Source organism: Topomyia yanbarensis, chromosome 2, assembly GCF_030247195.1.
Source record: "Topomyia yanbarensis strain Yona2022 chromosome 2, ASM3024719v1, whole genome shotgun sequence".
NCBI classification, from domain to species: Eukaryota; Metazoa; Arthropoda; class Insecta; order Diptera; family Culicidae; genus Topomyia; species Topomyia yanbarensis.
Genome location: NC_080671.1, coordinates 93,766,044 through 93,785,805, shown reverse-complemented (window position 1 = coordinate 93,785,805; position 19,762 = coordinate 93,766,044). Strand labels below are relative to the sequence as shown.

At 39.7% G+C, this 19,762-nt stretch overlaps 1 protein-coding gene across 7 annotated transcripts; it reads left to right on the top strand.

Annotated features, from left to right (window-relative positions):
• The first annotated feature begins 3,530 nt into the window (after positions 1 to 3,530).
• On the top strand, positions 3,531 to 19,562 carry LOC131678849 (suppressor APC domain-containing protein 2). Of its 7 annotated transcripts, none has more exons than XM_058959252.1 (3): positions 3,531 to 3,865; positions 4,929 to 6,166; positions 18,922 to 19,562. In XM_058959252.1, exons 2-3 carry the CDS (start codon positions 5,048 to 5,050, stop codon positions 19,339 to 19,341), a joined length of 1,539 nt encoding a protein of 512 aa, XP_058815235.1. In that variant the 5' UTR covers positions 3,531 to 3,865; positions 4,929 to 5,047; the 3' UTR covers positions 19,342 to 19,562. The 7 variants fall into 7 exon arrangements, with proteins under 7 accessions (XP_058815235.1, XP_058815233.1, XP_058815231.1 ...); XM_058959250.1 differs by having other exon boundaries at positions 4,662 to 6,166; XM_058959248.1 differs by having other exon boundaries at positions 4,363 to 6,166.
• Positions 19,563 to 19,762: the final 200 nt, after the last annotated feature.

Sequence of the window (19,762 nt, the reverse complement as noted above, 5' to 3'; positions counted from 1 at the left end):
TTTATCTGGCACGGTAGCTCGCTGTGCGCGCCGTCTTCTTGTTCCTGTAGGGGCGCCCTCAAGAACCATCCTAACCGGGTCGTCGTCCGACATTCTTACGACGTGTCCAGCCCACCGCAAACGCCCTATTTTTGCGGTATGCGCGATGGTTCTTCCAGCAGCTGATGCAACTCATGGTTCATTCGCCTGCGCCACGTTCCGTCTTCCACCTGCACGCCACCATAGATGGTACGCAACACCTTTCGTTCGAAAACTCCAAGGGCGCGTTGGTCCTCCACGAGTATAGTCCAGGTCTCGTGGCCATAGAGGACCACCGGTCTAATCAGTGTCTTGTAGATCATCAACCTCATGCGGCGCGTGCGTGCGAATTTTGTTCGACCTGAGAGTCCTCCGGAGTCCAAAGTAGGCACAATTTCCCGCCAAGATCCGTCTCAGAATTTCTCTGCTGGTATCATTTTCGGCGGTTACCAGTGAGCCCAAATACACGAATTCGTCGACCATCTCGATTTCGTCACCGTCAATCCGAACTCGGGATGCTAGGTTCACATTGACGGCTCTAGAACCTCTTCCTCTCGTCTATTTTGTCTTCGAAACGTTGATGGTTAGTCCAATACTGCTGGCTTCAGGCATCAGTTTGATGTACGTTTCCGACATCGCCTCAAAGTTCCGTGCCATTATGTAAATATCGTCGGCGAAGCCAAGAAGCTGGACGGACTTCCTGAAGATCGTGCCACTCGTGTCTATCCACGCTCTCCTTATTACACCTTCTAACGCAACGTTGAACAGCAGGCACGATAGACCATCATCTTGCCGTAACCCTCTTCGAGATTCAAAGGGACTCGAGAGTGTCCCTGATACTCGAACAACGCACATCACCCGATCCATCGTCGCTTTGACTAATCGTGTTAGCTTATCCGGAAAACCGTACTCATGCATTATCTGCCATAGCTGATCTCGATCGATTGTACCATATGCTGATTTGAAATCGATGGTACTCCTCCAACGTCGCACAGTTCTGAAGAAATGATTCGGTAAGCAACGGGTAATAAATTGAATGTATCATCCTCCAAACAACCGAGAATATCTTTGATTTCTACATCGTCTCGCATTTTATCAAGCAGTTCATCCCAGGAAATTGCAACCACCGCAACAGCTATAGCGGCAATATGTTGCACTAGAAAAACTCGAGAAAGAGAACTGCGGAGACTCCATTTTGGATCGATTGGATTCGCATTTAGCTGTCAAAAAACGAATCCAAACGAACATTGCTTATACTAATAACATTGGACGTGTTGCCATACAATGCCGGGGCATACGGTGCCAAAAATGCTTTTTTTCTCTCCTCAGTTCTCATTCTAGAATTTTTCTATGTTGCACCATAAGATCTTCAGCAGAATCAAACGGTTTGATTGCAGTGCATGAAATACGTGAAAGGGCGTCGGCAGTGTTCTCGTCCCTACGAATGTGAACAACAGAATAGTCAAAGCCTTAGAACCCACCTTTCCATCCTTGCCCAAGGGTGGGACATAGAAGTAAACAATTACAGTAGGACTTTGAAATCTGTCACGAGTTGAAATTGTGGTCCGGAGAGGTAGAACTGGAACCTTTCAACTGCCCATACTAATGTCAGAGCTTCTTTTTCTGTCTGACAATAACATTTTTCAGTTACTGTTAAAGACTTCGATGCAAAGCAAATAATCCAACGTTGGCCATTGTTGTCGGTTTGTACAAGCATTGCCCCGAGTGGGTTGAACTGCGCTTCCAGTAAACGCACAATTGCGTCATATGTCTGTTGTTGAGGTCTCTCCGGTGCAAGTTTATCGCTAATAATAGGCTTGTTCCAGTACACGGAAGTCACTCTGGAGCAAAAAATACTTGCTCCTTTTTACTCCGGTTTGCTACCAAAAGAAGAAAAAAGAGAAGAAGAGAGTACAGGAACGATTTTCTCCGGAGTACTTCCAGTTGCTCCTGGTACTGGAATAAACCTAATGTCGTATGTTTCTTCTCCCATGTAGTGAAGCAACATGTATAAACTAACCTCATTCTGTACATCAAATAAAACATATGCACCTTCCAGCCGTTCTACCCATCTCGACCACTTCATTTTGTGTCGGTCGAATGGATCGATTGTAAATGAAGTTGGTACGGCAGATGCAAAAATAACAGCCGGAACATCCTGTGGCGGATTACTTTAGCCATCACTTTAAATGTTCAAAACCACTCGTCACCAATTTAACTGTCGTAACTGTACACTAGGAGGAGGAACGCCGCAGAATTTTATCCCGAAAAGCGACTTGTAAGAAAACGCGTGTTTGCTCTCGGGCGGTTACTTTATTTTTCACTCATCAATAGTGCACGGAATAATCATGGTTGTCGCAAGGTAGTTCGTTGATATTAGGTTGGCTAACAATTTAAGAGCATCTTCATGACACTCCCTTATAAACTGGTATACCGGTACTTCCGAAATTAAATTCACACCTGTTTCTCATATATAGCTGATTCGATTCTCACAAGCTTTGTCTAAAATGAAAGATGTAGCATTCGAATTGATTGCTACAGAATTTCATTTGAATCGAAGTTATGAGTAAACAAATCCGATTTCTCGTGAATTTCCTACATAAACTTTTTTGCATTTCTCCTATAGAAACTTATGTTACTCTGAGAATCGCCCGAACCTAATTTTTTGTTGACTAAAATGCGTTTTTTGAAATTTAAACGGGAGCGTAACCAGTGGGTCCGATTGAAGGTTACCCCCCCTTTCTCTCCTCCTACGTCATCCCCTCCCCACCACGCACCACCGCTCCTCTTAACTCCATTCTCACATACCCACCCCGTTCACCAAAATAAGCTAGGGAGTAAGGTTAGGGATTCTCGCATTCTCCCGCACCCGCTCAACCAACCTCTCACATTTACCCTTATATTATCCCTACCCTTACACCCTCACCACGCATACCAAAATAAATTTGCATGAAGACAAAATTTAGCTAACGCTGATTAAGCTAAACAAATATTCTACTTTGTTGTTGCAAGTGTTTCAGCGCCGACACGTAGCTCATCAGGTTCGTGGCAGTCGATCGCTTGTATTCACCGTAATAACCATTTTAAGGATATTTAAACATCAAGGAATTATTGTTTGGATAAATAAGAAAGGCACAATTCTACCATTAGGTGGATAAACATCGGTTTTTTTAGACGAGGTTTTAAGAGATCGCGCAAAAACGACTTTCGTAATCTTTTAATCAAAATGTCTGTGCCGATGTAAGTGCTTCTTTGCATTTTCTATCGCTCGGGTCACACTACAGGTATTATGATTTACCTGTCCTGCTGTCGTCGATGTGTTTGGGCAAACAAACATAATACCTCCGGAAAGAGCGAAGAGCAGAGTAAAAGCGAGAAACCCCAAATGGTTTATTTAGTTGCGACTGTTCGAACTCCACTCTCACCGTACTTCTGTACGACGAACGATCCAGCAGCACACCAACTAAATACGACTGGTTTACCTGGTCGCACAAAGCATAAACACTTTAAACCAACCTTTTAGTATAGTTTTGTGCAGTGAGTGGAACAGTCGCATAGTTTCTAACGTTCGTCCGGTTGGTTTGGTTCGTTTCGCGGTTGGTTTGCAGTTTGTCTGGTCTCGCAGTGCCACCTCCCTCAGAAAATGGTACACCAGCAGCTTTAGAGCAAGGTTCGCGACTGCATGGATTAGGCGGGGGTCCATTCTTCATTTTGTTCGCAACATACCAAGCGGCAACGATCGGCTTTGGACCAACTTTACGCTTTCGGATAAATATTTTCGTTGCTGGACGCGTGATGCCAAATTTCATCTCATCAAGTTTTTTTTAACGATGGCTAGTGGCAAAATGTAAGAGTAGGGAAAATAAGCAATAAACCGATCTAAAAGCTCGTTTCCTCCGGGAGTCCAGAAAGTGACTGCAGTCGTGTGCATTGGTGAATGTTTGGGGAGCGGAGCCCATTTACGCGTGTTCAGGTCTTCTGCGCGCGGCTGAGTGCAATTATCCAATGCGCTGTTGTGGTATTGTTTGCAAATTTGATCCGACTTCCTTTCAGCTTCAGAGTGTGGAGACAAAACTACTGGCATATTGAAGTTGGAAGAAGATTGCTGGCAAACCCATTCCGACGATCAGAATGCCACCAAGTAATAATAGCGAGGGTAATGTGCCTGCTGCGGTCCGAAGACAGTGTGGTTAACTGTAAAAACGTAAGCGGTTGGGCTAATTGAGTGAAGTGAACTGAGTTGAAGTGATGTGATGTGATCGCGGCAGTACTATAGGGATGCTCCATCAGGACACGGTCGAGTGTGAAGGAGGGATTTTTTATTTTCTGTTCAATCGTTTCCAGGTTTAATCTTCATCGAAGTGATCTTGTTCTAGAAGAGGTTGAACAATTAATTTGGTACCATTTTGAAGCTTGTTAAAATGATTGACCAAACGCACACAAGTTCTGTACAAATACTTTATGTTCCGAACAAAATTTGATATGAGTGTTTCGAAAATTATACTACGTCAACAGTGCTCAATTGTGTAGTTTCACGCCTTTTCTGGCTCTTGGTCCTTAGATCTGGTGTACTTGTTTATTTTATTGTCGAACATTATTGTTCAATTATTTCGTATTAAATAAACTGGAAAGTTTTCTTATAGAACATTAAACATATTTGTCTCCAAATTCACAAACTAAACAAAATAACAAACCAAAAATTGCAAGCCGTAACCGTTTGAAATAAGGCATCCCGAGCTAGAAAAAATCAAGCAGCGTGACTCAAGCGAAAAAATGGATAAACAAATATCTGCAAAAGGGAGACTTGAAAAAATGTGATCTCAATTTTGGTATCTCCGCGCAAGGCTGCATGCAGAGTGCGTTCGCGTTCAAATTAATCATTATTCAGAGTGTGCCCTGTTCGAGTGTAGGTTACTGGCGAGACCTGCGAGCAACAAAAAAATCGCACCGCATTTGAGCGGTTCAGCGATTGCATGAGACCACTGAAAGCAACACCGAAATGAACTAAAACCGGGTCAAAGTGAACGCTATGGCAACGACAAATCGTAATCGTAAAAATATTCTCACCCTGAATGGTGCCGGTGGCATAACCGAAGTCCACCTGCATCATAATCACCATCATCATCACCAGCAGTTGGCGCAACCGCAGCATCCGGTCCAGGATGGAACCGGTGCGAACCAAGCAGAAGGACTTCCAAAGCCTTTCGTGACCGCTATGCGCACGTTGTTCGATATTATGGATGATCAGAAAACCGGTTTCGTCAAGCTGTCCGACATCGAAGACCGCTGGCAGGACGACGGCTCCAAAGGGCTGCCTCGGGGAGTAATTGATAGTTTGCGCAAGGTTACGCCCCCGAATGGACTGCTCTCATTCGATCGTTTCTGTGGCGGCCTCAAAATCTGCTTGCTTCGCAATCAAACTGAATCGACCAGGACTAGTCGATTATCTAAGGATTCGGAAAAACTACCACTTTCCCCTACAAAACTTTCTGTCCGTCCTCCATCAGCCCCCCTGTTGGATTTAGATGCCATTACGAAACCCTCCTGGAACAGTAACAGCACTAACACGGCAACAGTCCGGCCCAACAACGCGATGCCAGCACAAAAGACACTCAGTATGCCTCAACTAAATCCGGACAGTGACCTAGATCTGGTTCTTGAGCCTCCGCCAATCATTCTACCGGGAGCGTTCGGTCCACCTAAACCCCCTCGAGTGGCACAGAATCTGGAGCGATCCCAGCCAAGCTCGAACATCGATAAGGCGGAGATTCGTAATGCGCTCCAAAACTGGCAAATGTCTTTGCTCATGAGTGAATCGGACAAAACAGTCCGCCTGACACGCGGACCTGCCGACGGTCAAATTGATCTCTCGAACACAAGTTCATCACCCTTGTTGGGTATGCACACAACCGGTCTGTATCAGAAGAAAAGCGGGGGAAGCAACGGCCGGAGACGGGAACCGCGGAGACACACACTGCAGAATGGCGTCGATTACAATATGCTCAAGCGGCTGAAGCAGATCGAACAGGAGAAAGATATCCTGCTGCAGGGGCTAACGGCGGTGGAGATAGCTCGCGATTGGTATCTCAAGCAGCTGTCGATCGTGCAGGATAAAATCAAATATCTAGGCCGAGCTGGGACTCATATGGTGAGTAAATGAATTTTTCGTTTGGAGTGGGAGAGTGGGCGCATTTTTATTGATTAACCCATTCATGCCCATGTTGTCCTGTGGACATCAACCTTTTTAACCCTTTCATGCCCAACTTTTTTCTAGTGCATGTAGGGTTTCAAAACTATTCTTCGAAAACGGTGGGGTCAAAAAACACGAAAAGCCTTTTTTGACGTAGGACTACGTCTTTGTTTTCGATATGGGGGTGCACTCTGCAAATTCTACAAAAATGGTATGTAACGAAAAGTGGTCCAATTTTAAACGCATATAATTCAGCCATCTCACGATAAATTTTCAAATTTTTTGCACAAATCGCCCCAAAATACTTCTAAGAATAGATTCCAACAGATAAATCCAAAGATTTTTGATATCATAGCATTAAAATATTAAATAATATACAACCTTGTCAAAATATCGCGCATTAACACACACACACGCTTCCCAAGCCCTGTACGACAGATTGGTGTACCTAGCGCGCTACGCTTCTATGAATGACGTCATCATCGACTATTTAAAGAACGGACAGACACGCTCAGTTCCCTGTTGAACGGCTGGCGAAGCAGATCACTGTGCTGTGTTTTTTACAGCCAGTGTAGCTGAGTTAGAAGTCCGTTACACTGGCTGTGGAGCGACGCTACACTGTGTCGTCCAACAGGCGACCGCTCCAACTGCTTCCCAAATGCCGCTGTAATGTTGCCAGTAAATTTTTGGTTTAACTAACACATGTATTTGCTATTTGCGCTTGAAATTAAGTAATGTAGTGGTAGTAATAAGCTTCCCATTTTGGTTTAAACGCAGGGACAGTTTTTGAAACAGGATTTGATTAATTAGTTTAGCTCATCCCAGCAATTTTATCAATTCTGTAATTTAAAAGCAATTTTACGGAACTTGGTGAATTTGGCCCCACTTGCAACTGGTATAATCAACCTGCACAAAGTGTTGCATAACGCAGGGCTGTTTTTGGAACAAAATGTGTTATCATTCAGCCCTTCGCTATTATGACAGATGGGCTAAGCGCGGCCGTTCCTTTCAATCGGGATAGGCCGCGTTGAATTTTGGTGAAATGCGCTAATAGTGTCGTGGTGGTACTAGTTGTCTCTTTCGCTCTACCCATCATCATCAGCGTTGACTCATTTTGCATTGTGCGCTTGGGTTCAATGTTTGGGGCGAATGTGTTGGTAGGTAGGGGAACTGGCGGTAAAATGAACACGTTAATCAAAGTCATTATTTTCTAACTAATAAGTGAATGAGATATTACAATCACCATATATGTTTCTTGTTAGACATGTTTTGTACATATCTGGTAAAAATACTTCGTCATAAACACATTTTTTCAAACATGATTCTTGATTTCTAAACATGTCCAAAAATGAGACATATTGATAGCGAGTGGGTAAAATGAACATGTGGCGGTGGTAATATGAACTGCTTCTGGTGACCTGCAAAATGTCCTGTATGTATGCAATGGGCAGCGTTGGAAAGCATTTTTCCGATCAATGCTAATATCCCAATAAATCATGAGCTTTGCATGCACACAGGGCATTTTGCAGGCAAAAAAAATGTCACGGAAGAATTGAATTTTCATGACGTAATATTAATAATTTTACAATTCTGTGGCATCGAAACACATCTATAAACTTAGGGTTATCCAAGGGTGTTTGAACTTTTAGGATCAGTTTGAGAGCAACTAGAAAGCTTGGTCTATACATGAGATGTGATTATATTGTCTAAAATTTGATTTTTCTTCACCGGTCCGGGTGTTTTTTCCACACACTTAGTACTAAGAAAATAAATATTTTACATTAAGTAGTATAGTCCTACGTCTACAGTTCGTGCAACCCCATAGGGCTGCCCCTTGTAGTTTTCGTAAAAATTGAATAGCTTCCCTCGCACTGCTAGAAGCTACTCAATTTTTACTTTCCAATGCTCAATACAATTCTCCTAGAATATTTACAATAGTCCTCTTGTGTGAAAAACATAGCCAAAGATAGTCTGAATTGATAAGTTATATCAGTTTTTAATAATATTACAACATAACGAAGATTGATGAAAAATTCATTTTCCGTCGTCAACGTTAACTGTCCCTGACAGCACTGCTCCATCGGAATCCAATCAGACTAATTGCAATAGCTTCAGTTCTAGAGCTGATTCTTATAACTGTTAGTACTCAAATGAAAGGTAATAGACACATTTATTAGCCTTACTTATTTTTGTGAGCACATCTTGCCTCAATCAAAAGTTATAGCTGTTTAAAAACGTTGTTGTCCACAAATAACATGGGCATGAATGGGTTAAATCGCTATAACTTTTTATTGAAGCATGATTTAGTCACAAAAACAAGTAAGGCTAATAAATGAGACTATTGCCTTTCATTTGTGTAATAACAGTTACAAGGATCATCTCTAGAACTGAAGTTATTGCAATTAGTCTAATTGGATTCCGATGGAGCAGTGCTGCCAGAGACAACTTGCTTTGACGACGGAAAATGAATTTTTCGTATATGTTCATTATATTGCAATATTATTGAAAACTGATAAAACTTATCAATTCGGACTATCTTTGGCTACGTTTTCCACGCAATCGGACTATTGTTGATATTCTTGGAGAATTGTATTGAGCATTGGAAGGTAAAAATTGAGCAGTTTCTAGCACTGCGAGTGAAGAACTTATCTTTATGAAAAAAGGTTTCCTTCCCACCATTTTCAAGGAAAATAATTTTGAAACCCTACATGCACCAGAAAAAAGTTGGGCACGAAAGAGTTAATGAGTAGTGCGCTTAAAATTTTATTTGAAAATTAAAGTATTAAATAAAAATTTTCAGTCCAAGGTTCACAACTTGGATTAGTTAACGATTTTTTTGTATGTAATAATTAGATTATGTAGTCAAAACCCATTTTTATATGCTCCTTGGTGAATTTTAGGCTGATAAAACGGGGACATTGACCAAATCGGGACATATATTTTCCTTTCTTTTTAATAAACCGAAGCTCTTAAAATATTCTTCTTTAGTCCCTAGAAATAGCCCCATAACCCGTTCTGATTGATTAATTTAAATTTCCCTTAAGGGGGTCTGACAGTGCAAAATCTAAACAAAATAAAAATTATGTTTTTGCATATTTAAAGAAAAATATGCTCAAAAATGGATTTACTGCTAGAGCCCATCAAACTACCAATTTTCATATGAGGCTGACAAAATCGGGTTAAAAAGCTGTTAAAATTGGGGGTTGACAAAATCGGGGACTGATAAAATTGTTGGTTTTCGCCGAGTGTGATTATAGGTCGTTTTTTCTTCATGATTGGGCGAATTATTCGTACTGCGGTGGACCAATCTTGTGGCGCTGCGAGATTTGCGTTTGTTAGTCGCACAAAGTAGGGGAACTGGGGGCAAGTCCGACACCTTAAGCGCAATCATTTTTCTAAAATACCAAAAAGCTCCAAAAATTGTATATTCTGTGCGTAATCCTCGTTTACATGGTTCTTAACAAGATATAATTTTTTGAGCGCTTCAAAAAATTGGATTCATTAAATATTATTGGTTGCCAAAAAATGGAGAAAAATAACATTTTAAAAACGCTGCGGGTAAGACCGACACCCCGAAGTGGCACGAGCGTAACCCTTGTTAGATTTGTTTTGTCCATTTTTTTCATTAAAATGTGTTGTGTATGTGTGGTAAAGTGTAACTATGTGTATATGAGTATGTGTGATACAAATGCATGCTTTCTGGAATTTCATCGCGTAGCAAGAGGAAGAGAGGAAGGTGTGAATAAACACTTGGTTTGTATTATGGTAAAGATTTTCCCTCTTAATCTTTTCAAGCTTTATTAGCACTTGTAAAGCCATTCTAAAAAGTAAGATCCGTTCTGCAAGAAGAATATATCCCCTGTTACTAAGATTCATTCACTTAGAAGTAACATACGCTTTTGTAGTAAGCTATCCGATTCGTGTTATGATTTTTCGGAACTCTGTTGATCAACAATCCGGCAGTCGATGGAAATTGTTATTTAATATCATTTTAGAATCTCATATTAGATTATCCTTTTTCCTTTCGTTTTATAATAAAACTATGAATCGCGCTCAATTTGATTTTTAATTTTTTGGTCGGCTTGAGACAATACTGACAAGGAACAAATGCAAATACCAGAGTTTCCGTATATTTCAAATATTAATATGATGTTATAAAAGTAGAATACCATAAACAACTCCCAGTCGTTCGCATTGTATCAAAAATGAACTCAACCATAAATAAATAGCGTGTCGATTTTACCCCTCCTAAAACTGTCGGTCTTACCCAACAGTGCACATTTTTGTTAAATGCCCAATAAACAGTGTTGGAATCAAGGATGCAAAATGCCTACCTTTTCTGCGGCTGTAATTTTTCTGCCTACATTCTCATTTCTCTCTCGATGCTGCTGTCGTTCGCTACTGCAGGACGCCTAGCGCTGTATGGCTGCCTGTGTGCAAAGCACTAACATGACAAAAAACTACTGTCCCCAGTACAGCCACCAGACGCGAGCGGTACAGCTTCTCTTTCCTTACTTTACATTTTTTAATATTTTTAATATTTTTATTCAAAAATGACGACAATGAATGCTGCTTATTTACGCCACGGCCGGCATCAACGCTTTCGTGTGCGGGCCTCTCCCTTTGACTATGCAGGGAAAAATGTACAAAGCGAGAGAACAAACTTTACTACGCCACACTCTCACCGAGCAGTCGGAGTACAGCAGCAAAACAAAAATGTATTCTACTGTTATACGGGAAAATGTACTCGGTTTGGCTACCGTTCTGGCAAGAGCTGTAGTGATGCGTCGCTGTAGCGGGCTGTACGGCTTGTGCAAATGTAAATATACCGAAAAAAATGTAGTTTATCGGTACCGTTGGCATCCCTGGTTGGAATACTCAAACTTATCCTCAACGCAGATAAATAATGATATGGAGAGTAGATTAGAATGTGCTGCAAGAATACTGGTGATTTCCAAAGCCTTTGTGCTGTTAAAACCTTAAAGTGTTTCAACTAAAAATAACATCCAAGTGCGCATCAACTTTGTTTTCGCATGTTTTGTTTATTTTGTGACGTTGCACAGAGGAGTAACTAGAACAAATTCTTGGCCAAACTTAGTCTCAAACGAAAGGTACAACCTTCCCATCGACTGCTATTAATTTTTTTGTTGATTGGACTTCTGGTTCCGGAATTACGGGTTGAAGAGTGCGACCACACAGCAAATTCCCATATAAACTGAAATGAAAAATTCTCAAAGAGGGGAGTAAGGGAAAATTTCAAAATCGAATTTGTATTTTGGATGCCAAATGACTTTAAAATGCATGAAACGTTGAGATTTGATGTAATCTCAAAAAAAAATTTTGACGAAAATTGACTTTTTTGACTTTTGCCTTTCTCATATAGAAAGGTTATGCAATCGCTCTAAAAATCGTCAACCTAATTTTTTTGGCTTGTATTGACTTAGGTAGGAGTATGCAGTAAGGGTTTGCTACTTTAAAATTATAACTAGTTTAAATTTCTTAATGGATCTTCCTTCTTGATCCGCCGTTGGTTTCAAGCGATGTTTCAGTGTCGACACATAGTACGTCAAAATCGTGGCAGTCGATCTATTGTATGTACTATGTGCAAATCGTACTGAATATGTAATATACATTTCCACCATTGTACTGAACATAACCAGCTATGGAATCGTAGTTAGGACAAATGAGAAAGACACAATTGCACCAATAGGTGGATTAGAACAATTTTTTTTCAATCATTTCATTCCATTTAACATATTCTTATATAATTAAGGTTCTTGTAACATTTATGAAGCCACAAATTGAAAATAAAAGCTTTTAAAATAAGGTTTCATTTTTGGCATGGTTCCAGTTTTGACAACTGAAAAAAATATATTGTTACCAAGAACGGAATCCTACTGTATTAAAAATTTGGTTTTTCATGAATTGACCCTTTGAAATATGTTTAAATTACTCTCACGGTGGACAATATAAAAATATAGTTTCATTTTCATGATAAAATATTGCACTTTACAATACTTTTCCATTATTTTGAATAGTGGGAACAATAAACTTGTCAATGGTTCGAGATAGAGTTTCGCTATCTTCCAGAGAATCTAACTCTATTTCGTCTATTTTTCGTTGAACAAGAAATTTACCAAATAAATAGGATGTTTCTTAAAAAATGGTTTTCTTTATATAACTTTTGCAGTTCTGATTTTTCATAAGGATCATTTTAGAAATACTTTCAGAGATTTTGAAGCAGAACAATTTGTCTCAGTACCTCTAGCTTCTGTCGTTAGAATGTTTTTTTTACTTTTTACTAATAATAAACTTTTTTACTAAAAATATACTATTTTTTTTAGTAAACATTGCAAGATATAAAAAATATCTCATGTGCTATTTTTTGATGCTGTTTACTAAAAAGTATGCTATTTCATATGGCAGCAACAGTATTTACTGTGAAGTGCCCTGATCGAAGATGATGCTATTTGAAAGAGTTATATTTGTTATGTAAAAGTTCTCATAACTTTGAAACGAAAAATGTTTAGTAGTTGGTGTTGCATAGCAAATTATGCGGCCTAAAATAATCTTCAAGTTGTCCAAAGGGCCCTTTAGTGTAAAATAAAAACGACAAAAGTTACAGAAATAAAACTTTTTCTAAGCAACACCCTAAAGCTTGCAGTTGGATTTCTCGTGTAATAGAAAGTATAAAAGCTAGAGCTAGCGTGTCTTCAGCAAATTTGTCTAAAATGTGTTGCTCTACAACGTTATCGAAGACAGCCAAGCTTAAAACCGTTAAAAAGCTCAATTTTAAATATTGCTAAAATTAGAACCACCATAGCTTCTGTTTGAACAAAAAGAAGGGCGTTGCAAAGCACAACAACTTTGCCAAACATATTGTAAGGCTAAGAAATTTAATTTTCGCAAAAAGTTAAAATTCCTGCTAAATTCTCATTCTGAACCACTGTGCCATGGCTCCCAATTTTCTTATTCAATATTCAAGTAACTATAGTCGTCAATAGTAGACTCGGTGTGTAGGGGACCTCGGGGCAAGTCCGACACCTTAAGCGCAATATTTTTTCTAAAATTCCACAAAGCTCCTAAAATTTTATATTCTGTGCATAATCCTTGTTTAGGTGGTTCTTAACAAAATTTAATTTTTTCAGCGTTTCAAAAAATTGAATTCATTAAAAATTATTGGTAGCCAAAAAATGGAGAAAAACGACATTTTAAAAACGCTGCGGGTAAGACCGACACCCCAAAGGGGCAAGAGCGACCCCCTTTTAAACTTTCTTTATGTCCAATTTTTTCCATTAAAAATGTATTGTGTATGTGTGATAAAGTGTAATTATGTGTATATGAGTATGTGTGATGCAAACGCATGCTTTCTGTAGTTTCATCGCGTAGCAAGAGGAAGAGCATTCGTATGCGTGGTGTTATGAATAAATAGTGTTTAACGCATGGTTTATATTATGGTACGGGTTTTCTCAAGTAATTCTTTCGAGCTTAATTGCCACTTGTATAGCCATTCTAAGTAGGAAGAGCTGTTCTGCAAACAGATTATATACGCTATTACTAGGACTCATTCACTTAAAAGTGACGCACGCTTCGTAGTAAGCTATCCGGTTCGTGTTGTGATTTTTCGGAATACTGTTGATCAATAATCCGGCGGTCAATGAAAATTTTTCATCAATATCATTTCAATATCTCATATTAGATTATACTTTTCGTTTCTGTTTGTAATATAACTATGAATCACGTTCAATTTAATTCCTAATTTTTTTGGTCGGCTTTTAGACAATACTGATAAATAAAGACAAAAAAAAACATAGTTTTTGTGTATTTCAATTATTAACATGACGTAATTATAGTATAATTGAACACAACAAATATACCCAGTCGTTTGTATCGATTCAAAAACGAACCCAATCAACTAAACACCGTGTCGGTCTTACCCCACCCAAAACTGTCGGTCTTACCCCAACAGCGCACATTTTTGTTAAATGCTCAATTAACAGTATTGAAATACTCAAACTTATCTTCAATACACTCAAATAACGATATGGAGAGTAGAATAGTATGTGTGACACAAAAACTGGTCATTTTCAAAGCTTTTGTGCTATTGAAACCTTAAAATGTATCAACTAAAAATAACATCCAAGCGCGCATCAACTTTGCTTTCGCTTGTTTTGTTTATTTTGTTGACGTTTAATGAATCCATACGGCATCGATGTGTATCGAAATGCCTAAAATAATCGTACTAATAATATCTTGTCATTATTGTATGATTTAGAATTTGATAACTAGGAAAAGTCGTGGGGTGTCGGGCTTACCCAGGGTGTCGGGCTTACCCCCAGTTCCCCTACTTTAAGCCCCGATTTTTTCATTAGATCCGGCTGCATATGAGAGTCTCTCTTTATATACATTCTTTTCGGTGGATTACTCGATCAATTTTACGCTTGTGTTTCAACTTTTCTCATAATAAGTTAGTTCTTCTTTTTCCCCTTCGTTTGGCTTGTTTGTGAAATAAAATCGAAAAAATAGCACATCCACATGGAGCTTATTGCCAGTTAATTTTCGTTTATAGTCCAATGGACTTTAGGGGAACTGGGGGCAAGTCCGACACCGTGAGTAAGCCCGACACCCCACGACTTTTCCCAGATATCAAATTTTGAATCATACAATTATAACAGGATATCATTAGTACGATTATTTTGAGCATTTCGAGACATACAGATGCCATATAGATTCATCAAACGCACAGAGGAGTAATTGGGCTCGAATCCTGGCCAAAATTATTTGCTGCTGAAATTGTTGTTATTATGCCTTAATAAGAACTAAAAATAGACAATTACTAGTTTTTGGAACAATTTAGCATCTACCCACCTACCAGTGCAGAGGCCAATTTTCTATATCCTTTCGAATACTAGAAATTTCTAGGTGATCTTTGTGAATACATTTGCTTTTCCAGTTGCATAAACATTTGATCAGTGGGAAAGGGAGAAGAAAAGGGACGCCTGTGCATATTTTCATAGAGATACATTTTGGCAAACATAATATTTGGTCCTACAGCATTTCGGTGTACCTCAAATTAGTAAAAATTTCAATATTTTCAAATCGCTTGGGATTGGTGGATCGGACAAGATCGGAAGAAATCAAAGATTTTTTGTATAGCTGAAATCTTGTTTTGTACTACTGCTTCAGCAACTTTACCGTATCTAGCCGTATAATATAACTTTTTTATCATTCAAATTTGGAGTCAAATGTTTAAAAAAGGTATTTTTTAAAGTTGGTGCAATACACAGCAATTATACTTTTTTAGTTAGTTTTAAGCTGAAGTTAAGCAAACGGTTGTGTTGAACTACGTTTGTAATAATATTGTCTTATTTAATACAGTCATCATCGCTAGAAAGCGATTTTGCTGAATATATAACGAAAACGATTAAAATATCCCTTAGAATATCACCATTGGGCATACATGCAAAAATTCTTTAACAAGTTTTGATATACTCCTAATTTTGCCACGTTATACAGTAGATTCTTAGGTATGTAAAAAAAAATATAACGGAACAAAAAAATCGAAAAAAAAATTGTTTTAATCCACCTATTGGTGAAATTGTGCCTTTCTCATTTGTCCAAACTACGATTCCATAGCTGGTTATGTTCAGTACAATGGTGGAAATGTATATTACATATTCAGTACGATTTGCACATAGTACATACAATAGATCGACTGCCACGAATTTGACATACTATGTGTCGACACTGAAACATCGCTTGAAACCAACGGCGGATCAAGAAGGAAGATCCATTAAGAAATTTAAACTAGTTATAATTTTAAAGTAGCAACCCCTTACTGCATACTCCTACCTAAGTCAATACAAGCCAAAAAAATTAGGTTGACGATTTTTAGAGCGATTGCATAATCTTTCTATATGAAAAAGGCAAAAGTCAAAAAACCTTACCTTTCGTTTGAGACTAAGTTTGCGCAAATCGGTCCAACCATCTCTGAGAAACAAAGGTGACATTTTTTTCCACATACACACATACATACATACAGACATTTTCCGATCTCGATACACTGAGCCGAATGGCATATGACATTCGGCCCTCCGGGCCGGGATTGGTTTGACGATTTTTAGAGCGATTGCATAACCTTTCTATATGAGAAAGGCAAAAATCAGCCGATTTTCACAAACCAAATCTCAAATGGAAGGCATAGTATACAGTTGAGTATTGCATCGCCTTCCTCCTTTTATCCTTACACCTACCTACTTCATCACCTCCACCCCCCCCCCCCCCTTGGACATCCCCATTTTCTTCATCCATATCGCATACCACAATAAAATGAAGTATTTCTGACGCATCCACTCTCATTCTTCTAACCCTCCCCCACTCCCTTTCCAAAGCCATTCTCCAAGCATTTCAAATTATGATCACATAAAAATATCGTTAAACTCATGGTGATTACTTCGGGTAATGAGCCTATTTTCGCCATTTGAAGCCGTTGGTTAGAGTAGCGTCCGCCATATTTGCTCAACGTATTGGGTTGTAAGGCAACAATAGGGGCACTCGATTCGAGTTTTCGTTTACACGCATCAACGGTTTGATCAAAACGAGTGGGAATTTAAAATCTAGCAAAGTCCACACAATTAAATCTATTTTTTTCTACCATTTATTCAAAATTGAATTATCACTCAGTAGAACCGCAAGAGGTTGCTACATCAAGGCGTTCAACTGATCAAGAGCCAGTTTGCCAACTCATGCGTAATACAGTCAGAGCAGAGAGTTACATCTAAAACCTATTCTCTGCCAGATCGTGCAAATGTTGGGTGATTTACTACATTCAGTGTATGCAAATTTGAGCTGCTTAAACAGTCCATCAATTCGGAGCCTCTCAAATTGCTGTCTGAGCTGTCTCAAATTATGCGGTGGGTATTTGCATCACTGCCAATTATGAGTGGAAACCGATTTCTGCCACAGTATGATACAACTCTTTTGAAATCATCAGATGGTGGTGATTTATTATGCGGCGAATATGCCGAACAATAGACGTATTTCTTGTTTATGTTATCAACAGTCACATTGACTGTGACAGCACAAATATCACGAGTTTGAGGTCGGATAAAAGATATGCGTCGATAGCACTATTCTTAAGTTCACATGCACGAAGCATTCAGTGTGGATTTGTCATGCCATTTTGTGGTAAGCTACGAAGAAGGGGTTAAGTAATTTTCTAACATAGAAGTTTCCTTCATGGAAATACGGTTTTTGAACCTACGGAACTTTTGCTTCCTGCAACAGATGAGATAAATTGATAGTTGCTGTACGTTTATGCTGAAGATTAATTTGGGCTACTCAAACCATCGATCAGAGCATTGCACATTTCACTATCGGCACTTGGGGACCATTCATAAATTACGTAACGCTTTTAGGGGGGAGGGGGTATGACATTGTGACATGTTGTGACATATGGAGTAAGCTAGATCGTTACGTAACATGTTTTTACTGAAGAAAAAAAAATCTCGGAATTTGTTACGTAATAAGGGAGGGGGGTATAGAGAAATTTGTGACATTTTGTTACATGGGGAGATGGGGGAGTAAATTTTGGGGAATTTTTGCGTTACGTAATTTATGAATGGTCCCTTATTGTACAGCCACACAGCCTCTAGGCTGGTTTAGTCACGAGAAAGACAATAGACTGTTATCAACCTCCTAGTGGACCACAGCCGCATCTGTTGTTAGTCGCCTCTTACGACATGGGAACAGAAACCAGTGGGTCTATTCTCAGCTGAAATACTTCGAGAGATTTCAGCCCGCCGGATACCACACGGATGGTAGCAAGATCACCATGGTTACTGTTGAGGTTACCAGTAATCTGCAGTATGTATGAATTACATGAAAGAGATGGTTGGGTCGATTTCAACAATATTAGGCTTACCTGTAAGGTGTATTACCGCTGTTGAGGATGACCCTTTCTAAGAGTTTCCCGAGAGTATCAACAGGTATATCGGCTTGTATGTTGCAGGATATTCGGACGGTTACCCTTGTTTGAGCAGCAGTACCAGTCTTTGGATTTTTCACCTGTTTGGGAAGAAGCCTGCTTCCCAAATATGCTCAGGAATGCCAGAATTACGTTATTCAAAATCATTAGGACCTGGAGTTTTCTTCACTTTTAAGTCAATTACTCGTCTTTTCAGTCATTTTTGCTTGAAGGGTCTCATCACTTGCTTGGAGCGAATCGTAGAGCTTATACGTTTCTAAACCTCCAACTCCGTGATACCTATGGAAGAGTTTGATGAATCGTCATCTGTCCGTTAAGTAGGTAGCATCAACACTTCCCGTCTACCTTATCTTTTATCCTTCCCCGTGAAAGATGGAGATGGGGGCTGCCGGCAAGGATGGCTATCATGCTGTTGAAGTTTTAATATGAGTCGGTTTGATGTGAATTCCTACTTGCAATTTCCTAAGCAACTCTTATTGGGCAATAATAATAATAAGCAGCAGTCAAACATGATGAAGTCAGTGTGCAACCCGCCGAAATCATCGCCACAACGCAACACAATTTCTCGTCCTTTCAGTCATTTAGCTCCCGACTGGATGCATCCCGCCCATTAAAGCTTACTATCCTAACTTATGTTCTAATGCGTATTTTTAGCTACCAACTTGGTGGTGAATTCCAAAATTTTCCTATCGCAAGATCTACAGAGAAACTCTCTTTTTATTTTCAGGAAACCTGGACCGAAGCCCACCAGGAGCGTCTCGACCTGCAGCGAGCTCGTGTTCTCGAGGTGAACCGCCATCTGATGACGCTGGCAGAAAGCTGGGAACGCGGTGGCTTTCCAATGCACATGAACCTTGCCCTACGCCCACCTGGTGCCATGTCCTTCCATCACTCGCACCAACGTGGTCAGGTGCAATCACCGGCCGCCTCTGGTGCGCCCGGTGGCGGCCAGTCGCACCCGCAGCCAGAACTAGTTCAGCGATTACAGCAACAAAACGTCCAACTGTCGGAGGAAGTAAACCAGAAAAATGAAAAACTCTCATTATTGGAGCGGGAAAAGTCATCATTGATAAGGGAACTACTGCAACTGCAGAGGGCAAACCGGGCCAATAGCATGACCTCAAATACGGACGAGATGGTCTTTTAGCATGAAGCAGCTGGTGCAGGATTATCTTTGCCATCATAGATTTCGTACGTTGTTTTTATCCGAGTTACAATCGCGCTAGTCAGTAGCAGATTTTTATTGAAAGGAAGAATTACATCATGAATTAAAACTACGAGAGTTACTGCGCAGTCGTTCGGCAGTAGCTGATCTGTAACGATGTTGCGTGCATTTATGAATTGTTGTCGAAATAAACGAAATTTTTATGTAGATGTGTTATATTTACTTTTCCACTAGTTGTTTTGGAATGATTCTGGCAGCCTATTGATACCAGTATACCATCTGTTGTTTTACGGTAAAAAAATAAGTAAATTAATGCTAATAGATTTTATATATAAGGTCGACATACCCATTTGTACCATTCGTTGCTTGCTTAGCGAACGAGAAACATCTAGACTCTAACATG